The sequence below is a fragment of the Meriones unguiculatus genome, chromosome 6 (assembly GCF_030254825.1).
Source record: "Meriones unguiculatus strain TT.TT164.6M chromosome 6, Bangor_MerUng_6.1, whole genome shotgun sequence".
Lineage (NCBI taxonomy): Eukaryota > Metazoa > Chordata > Mammalia > Rodentia > Muridae > Meriones > Meriones unguiculatus.
Window position 1 is genome coordinate 54,961,694 of NC_083354.1, and position 7,910 is coordinate 54,969,603.

A 7,910-nucleotide genomic window follows, 5' to 3' on the forward strand; every position below is an offset into this window, starting at 1 on the left:
TTAGACCGAGTTACTGACAACTGGTGTGATCATGGTCATATTTCTGAGTCTAGTTTTCCATATCTAGATTGAGAGTAATAGTGTTATAAAGGATCATGTGGTGACATGGTATGTGCAAAATCGTTACTGTATTGTTGGGACTATGATAAGCACTCAGTAACTATTTAGCTCCTGTGCAGAGATGATGATGAGCATGATGGTGATGATGATTTAGTTTATAAGAAACGATTAGTTGCCTGAAAGGGTAGATATTTTTTTGAAAATTTATACCCTAATTAGTATTTTAAAAATTCCTAAAAGAAAATATGGTTAAATAAATGGGATAGCCTAGATTAACTACTTTTTTAAGCAACTAAATATTTTCTTTTGAAAAAACAAAACAGGAGAAGGAGAAAGAATTAGAAAGAGAACGAGAAAGAGACAAAAAAGATAAAGAAAAATTGGAATCTCGATCCAAAGACAAGAAAGAAAAAGATGAATGTACTCCAACGAGAAAAGAAAGGTATGGCATGTCATAGTTAATCTACTTTGTTTCAAGATTTGGAATGCTGTTTGGCTTTAAATTATTTCCCATCACCAGGAGCAAGGAGCCAGAAGTTGTTTTCACAATAAACATGTGTGGCTTCTGCCTGTAGGAGGCAAAGTTAGCTGAGGGGGCAGATAGATGGCCCTTGGCTAAACTAATTAGGGCGTCCTTTTCCTTGGTTCATGTGGTATTCTTAGACTTAATTCTCTACAGGAATTCAGTTACACTATTGGGTATCAACCCCACGGCTTAAATAACGGCTTGTTTCATCTGCCTGTTGCCACCACTGTAAGCATTTTTTTTTCTCCCATCTTGAGAGCAGATTCTGCATTGAAGAGGCAGTGACTGGTGCATCATGTTTTTTGTTTCAGCTTTTCTCTTTTGAGTTTTTATTAGTTAACTTTTAATTTGTTTAGCTTGTGTGTGTGGTGTGGGGCTGTATACCTGCCACTGGGGGAGGTCAGAGGACAACTTGTGGAGGTTGGGTCTCTCCTTCTGCCATGTAGGTCCCAAAGGACCAGACTCAGAGTAAGGGCTCTCATTTACTGAGCCATCTCACTAGACTGAGCTTCTTTGGTAGTTTTAAATGCCTAATGTAGTGAAGCAGTTGCTTCAGTTAACAGAATCAGAGTTTTCCACATTAAAGAAAGTGGTTATAAATTAGAAACCTGGCTTAATCACTCTGCATATATTTAAATGATAAAATTATACAGATTGTTTAACAAAAAAATGTCATTCTTTTGTCTTTTATATTTTGATATAATTTCAGTTTTACAGGCAAGTTACAAGAATAGTATAAATAATCCCTGTGTACCTTTCACCTATATGCTCCATTACTAAAATGCTTCTACTTCTTTTAGTTCTTCCCATTCCACTTCACCTCCAACCAGCTAATTATAACTGGCCAGTACAGTGCCGTTCTCTGAGTTGTGTTCATTTAACATCAGTAAAAGAACCACATTAAGAAATTAATATTGAAAAAAATAGATCCTAGCCAGGCATGGTGGCACATGCCTTTATTCCCAGAACTCAGGGAAGCAGAGGCAGGGGGATCTCTGTGGGTTTGAGGCCAACCTGTCTACATGAGTCAAAGGACTGTTTTGAAAAAAAAAGGAAGAAAAAAAAATGAATCTTTAATGTTATCTAATTGAGGAAAGTCAGGTTTTCTTCATCTTCCCAGTACTCTTACAGCAAAAGAGAATGGAATTTAGTTGGATTCGCTTGTTTTTGGACAAGCTGTCTAAAGACTTACTTGTTCATGAAATAAAGGACATTGAATGTTGTTGGGAAATAGCAGCAGTACAGCTGGCTAGTGAGAGTTAAATTAGTGTAGTGGATGCTAGAAGGTGTTAGTAACTAAGTTAGTAAAAATTGAAAATGAATGCCTAAGTCTTTGTCACTGATGGAGTGTTCATGTGCTTTGTTTTGTAGGAAGAGACGACATAGTACCTCTCCTAGCCCATCTCGAAGTAGCAGTGGTAGACGAGTGAAATCTCCATCACCAAAATCAGAGCGGTCGGAACGGTCAGAAAGGTCTCATAAAGAAAGTTCACGATCTAGGTCCTCCCACAAAGACTCTCCTAGAGATGCTAGTAAAAAAGCCAAAAGGTAAGTGCAAGTCAAATAGCAGCTAACTACTTCTACAAGCTTCAAAAATAATGTTGTTGGCAGTTTTGTTTTGTTTTGATTTTTCAAGACAGGGTTTCTTGGTGTAGCCCTGGCTATCCTGTAACTCACTCTATTATTGATCATGCTGCCCTTGAACTCAGAGATCCACTTGCCTCTGACTTCTGAGTGCGGGAATTAGAGGCGTGCACCACCAACTGCTTGGCCTTTTTTTTTTTTTTTTTTTTTTTTTAAGATTTCAGAAAAACAGAAATAGTACTCTTATTTTAGGTTATCTCTCTCTTGGTCTTACCCCAGTTTCTCTACTGATCACTCATGAATAGTAAGTGCAAAATAAATTCATGTGTGTATGCATAGTAAAGAATAAATTTGAGCTTGCTGCTTTAGTTAGTCAGTGGCTTATGTTCCCTCTTAAGGCTCATTTTAAGCCATATTAGAATATAAGCAGTTTTGGCAGCCGGTTACTTAGACATTGTTCTTGTTTGTTTGTTTCTTCAGGTCACCGTCTGGTTCAAGGACACCGAAAAGGTCTAGGCGGTCTCGGTCTAGGTCCCCTAAGAAATCAGGGAAGAAATCCAGATCCCAGTCTCGGTCTCCACACAGGTCTCATAAAAAGTCAAAGAAAAACAAACACTGACATATATTTTTAAGATGCTGTCACTTAATGGAAATGCAAGTTTGTTTTGTGCCTGAATGGTCTTTTTTTTTTTTTAAATAAAAAAAAAAAAACCACACACACACACACACATACACACAAACAAAAAAATTCTAACGAAAGAGCATTCCTGGGTTTTGTTTGTTTGTTTGTTTGTTTGTGAATGCATGTGTAAACTCATGAGTAACTGCATCTGTAGACCTGTCGTTGTTTTATATTGTATAAATTACTTTTGTTGTGGCTGTTTCTCAAGATGAAATTTTTATTGTGCTAATGAATTTCATCAGAAATGTGCACAGTGGATCTGCTGGCAGTAGTCGTATTTTGTTTTAGGATGTTGTGACTTAGACACATAATACAGATGTCTCCCCCTTTTGTAGCTTTGACAGTTTGAATTAGATTTCAAATAAAATCTGAACAGAAAACTATAATGTTGTTTTTTTGCCCAGTTGGTGACACCAAGTCCCTTAAAGACCTACTAAGTGAATTTGGCATCATTGCTGTTTCTATACCTAGTGCACTTTACAAGCTCCAGTGTTTATCCATTTCTGTAAGGCAGTTTTCATTACCCCAGAGAGCAGAAGGCTTAAGTAGTGGGTCTCATGTGGTGTTTGTTATTGTAATGCCCAGTAAAATAGTTTTTTCAAAGAGGCAACATGATTTCAAAACACTCAACCTGTCTTCTGAGCAATTACGTATTTTAGGGTAAACTTAATTTTTAATCTATCATGAAACAAGTTTATTTATAAAAGGTTTTATAAAAAAGATTTGCCATAGAATTCTTTTGTATAATAGTTGCCTTTTTATAATTGTCTGTAGGTTATCTTTAAAACACTGGTATCATGATATTTGTACAAATTTGTTTGAAACAACTTTTATGTTTTGAAAGATTTGGTTTGAAGTATAGCTTTAAATAAAAATGAAAAGTTAAATGGGTTTTGGGCAATTTTAACACCCAGTGAGCGGTTTATAAATTCAAGGTGCAAAAAGTTGACTTAAACCATTTGCAGAGATGAATTCTGTTATAAACAGGAACGAACTTGGTTGTAGTTTGAGGGAGAAATAGGAAAACTTGTGAATGTTGATCAAAGTACCGCAGAGAATAAAATTTAATAAAGGGTTACATAGACTTGAACTGACACTGTTGTTGTCAATCTTGCTTTCAGTTTTTCATTTAGGTACTTCATGTAGTGGTTTGTGGTTTTTTTCTCTCTAAAAATAGATTGTTTGGATTTAACTTATTTTTTAAAATCTGTCACCTGCTTACTTAATCTTGCCAATTGCAAAATAAGGCATCCTGCACCCGTGATTTGGGGAGTAGTCATATCAGCTGTACAGCAAGGCATGTCTTTTCCGTATCCAACACATCCACAGCAGCTTCAGAAATGAGCCAGTCATATTGCTTGACATAGTGGTTATTAGCATGAAAATACTGTTCAGTTCATTGTTTACGCATTTATTAGGAAATGTTAATTCCTTAAAGTTGCTCAGAATAATTAATGTGAAGGTGCTCATACGATCTATATAAATACAGCCATTATAAAAGGAACACATTTCTCTCCCATGTTCATTGTCTGGGAGGCATTTTATATCATCTTTATTTTCAGAAAAATAAAGATGTGTGGAATTGCTGGTAGTTGTGGTATTCTTCATTCCCTGGGTCTTTGGATAGGCAAAGAAATAATTGGTCAGAAAGTGATTTTCTTTTTTTTTTTTTCTTTTTCTTTTTTTTTTTCAGGCAAGTTAGGGAGGATAGTTACTTTTCTCTCTTGAGTACAAAACCTCAGTTTGGTTTTGGGTGTTTTTTTGTAGTGTTTTCTACTGCAATGGATCTATATTGTAACTATTATAGCTAAGCTTGGAATGGATAGAACTGGGTAGGTGGGAAATTACTTAGACCTGATAGAATATTTTCTGGAGTTCTTTAATCTATATTTTAGGTTATGTTGAAGTTTGTTTTCTTGAATTGTATATAGCATTAACTAGGTCATCTTCCATTTTTCTTTAGGAGGAAATATCTAGAATAAGATGTTAAAATTTACAATGAATAAAGTGGCACACATCGGTTATCCCAGCATTGAGGATAGATGGCTATAATTTGAGGAGTTGAGACCAGTTTGGGCAATAGAGTGAGATCCTTTCTCAAAAACTGATTCCCTGTAAGTTTAATGGGATCAAAAACTGGTGAGTTTCTTACAAGAAGGAAGCTGTTCTGCATATTTTTTTAAGTAATAGCTTAGCTTTCATATCTAGAGAATACGTAGCATAATTTCTGTAGTTGACTTAAAGTATTCATAAATGATCTGAGAGTCACAGGAAAAATGTTTCCAGCTGTGTATTGCACAACTGTTGTTCCCTATTAATTGTATGTGTGAGAAGATCCTCTGCTGTCCATCCCTACAAAGTTTGTAACTCCGGGATTCCTTACCAAGGCGATGCCATTTGACTTCTCTTTACGTTCAGATAGAAAATAATATGCTGGTTGACTTCTTACCAAAGAGAGACCTATGGCTAAAAAGGATTGTGATGGCAGTTTTCTTTGGCATTGTATCTCTGTATTGCTGTGAGTCAGCATGTGGGGTTTCTGACTGTAGTGAGTTGGAGATTAGGGAGACAGAAGCCCTGATCCCAAAGGATCCTTTTATTTGGTTCACAATATTTTTGGCTCTTTTGCTAAATTTTGCAGAAATTGCTGTTTGCTGACCTAATTTTCTTTATTGCAGACCGTTCCTATGGGCTTAATCTGAGAATTGTATTCCAATTAAAGAGTGTTGGAAGTAATACCTCCTTCTGACCTATGTATTTTTCCATTCTTTAATGTTCTTGAGTACTTGAAAAAAATACCTTTTGTTCATGATCAAGTTTAGGTTTATTAGAAATATCCTATACAGTTTTACATTGATGGTGGTATAAGTTCTGAGAAATTGCATGACCACGATAATAGTTTATCATGGTTAAAAATGAGGCAGATAAACCTGTTGCCAAAGTGACTTAACCTATTCTGATGACCACAACAGTGTGATTTCTTTAGCAGGGAAAGTTGTTTTTAAAAGTAAACCACCACTTACCTAAAATAATGTGTTTTAAGCTTTTCATGTGTTGTTTCCCTCTTCTGACTTTTAGTTGACAGGCCTAACTACACAAAATTCAGTGCAGGTATTTATGAAGATGTTATAAGTTTAAAGGGTCTTGTGATTAAGAATTCACTCTAACAAAATGTTTGGTGTTTTCACACTTCACTTCCATGTTTTGAAATGGATTTTGGGGAGTGTTTATTATTTTGGATTTTTCTTGTTTTTGTTACCAACTTCCTAAGATTTAGCTAATCCATGAATACAAATCCCAGGGAAGTGTAATGATAGACTGAGAGGTGGGAATGCGCTGCTGTTCAAAGTGAGCCTTGTTTCATTGTTCAGATTTCGATGCCTGTTTATTCAGTACCACCTCATGAAGTTCTCATGTAAATGGATTGTGTGTATAACTGGTGATTTGTATAGTTTTGTAGATAAAATGTCTTCAATCGCTTTCATATGTAATTGTGCTTAGAGTATCAGTGTTTTATCCTTCTAACTTCAGCAGACTCTTGTATGTTGTGTTTCTGTTGATCTGAAATAGCAGAAGAAACAGATTTTTAGAAACGGAATAACAGTTCAGTCGGCTCAGCTGACGTGCCCTGCGGTGGGACAGACGCCATGAAAGGCTAGTGGGGCCGCTTTCCAGACGAGACACGTACCATATAGTTTTCTACGTAAAGATTAGTCGCAAACAAAGCTTGTGGAATTCACTTTTGTTGTTTTCTTTTAATTACTTAAATAAAACGTTTTCATAGTACATTTAGACTGTTGATGTAATTTTCTGCACATGGTTTTCTAACGGGAGCCCCGCAGGATAATCTGGCTTTCTGCAGCCTTCTCCCATGCATAGTTTCATGATTGTTGATTCCCTATTAGTTAGGAAATGCCACGCCCTCGCTCTCTTCAGTAGAAAGTTCTGTTTCACTGAGGAAAACTTCCGATTCCAGCATACAACAGCGGCCATCCAGCCACCAACATGTAAATAGCAGCTCGCTAGTGTATCTGATTTGTATTTAAAACATAACATTGCATCATCTCTAAAACCTCACTGGTTCCCTTTTAAGGTTTTGTTTATTTTTAGTTGTGATAAAATGCTCTTGACAGAATTTACCATCTTAAGCATTTTTAACTGTACAGTTTGCTGGTATTAGGTATACTCACATTGTTTTGCAAACAACCTATATAACTCTTTCATTGCAAAATTGAAACTCTGTACCTGAGTTTTCCCCTCCCCTCTGCCATCTTCCCCTCCCTCTTACAGCCATATTTTGCTTTGTTGCTGTTTGACTAATCTAGAGAGTGAAATATGAAACACCATTTAATTAAAATTCTTTACCGTTTTTACAACTCGGTGTGCTCTGTGGTCTCTTTAATGGTTGTTACGGTGTAATTTCACACCAGCACGTCATAGCCTGGCATACTAAAAGGCACTTAGGAAGCAAACTGATTTTGAAACTGCAGTGGATTAATATTGATGACCACACTCAGATGCTTTTCTGGTTTATGTAGTGCCTTGTGGAAAGGAATGGGAGTTTTTAGTACTTGCTAAGCTTAGTGCCAGCTTTGATACTCACTTTGCTACAAGAAAAAGGGGAAAGATAAATTGTTTATTTTGTTTTTTAATGTTTTCTCCGGTCTTAAGAAACACAGTGTTTTCAAATTGTTTGAGAATGAAGAGCCTCTTTTTTCGTCTTTAAAACTTGGTGTAGTGTGACATTCTGTGGTGGTGGAGGAGGAAGAGCCTGGGCTATGGAGTCATGTTAGGGTGTGCATGATGTTTCTTCTCACCTAGGAACGTAAAACTGGTTACTCTGAGGGTGCAGCCACATGTACACCACTGGCCCAGGGCTGATTTAGTGATACTGAAGTAAACATTCAGTATCCATGGGAACTGATGGTGGAAGCATCCTGTAGTTAAAAAACTCAAGTTCCAAAACACTCAAATATTTTTTTAAAAAATCATTACATTTGGTTAACATTTCTTAAACTCTGTGGTCTGTTGGTGTATGTGTTACACAGTACCGACCAC

The 7,910-nt window shown here is 36.3% G+C and overlaps 1 protein-coding gene across 5 annotated transcripts in view; it reads left to right on the forward strand.

The window, feature by feature from the left end:
• Nucleotides 1–6,638, forward strand: part of U2surp (U2 snRNP associated SURP domain containing) — a 54,528-nt gene extending 47,890 nt beyond the window's left edge. For all 5 annotated transcript variants that reach the window (XM_060385514.1, XM_060385511.1, XM_060385512.1 and 2 more), the window contains 3 exons: nucleotides 384–502; nucleotides 1,958–2,134; nucleotides 2,651–6,638. In XM_060385514.1, the coding sequence (XP_060241497.1) occupies nucleotides 384–502; nucleotides 1,958–2,134; nucleotides 2,651–2,789 (435 nt within the window). In that variant the 3' untranslated portion in view covers nucleotides 2,790–6,638. The remainder of the gene's footprint in view (nucleotides 1–383; nucleotides 503–1,957; nucleotides 2,135–2,650) is intronic.
• Nucleotides 6,639–7,910: the final 1,272 nt, after the last annotated feature.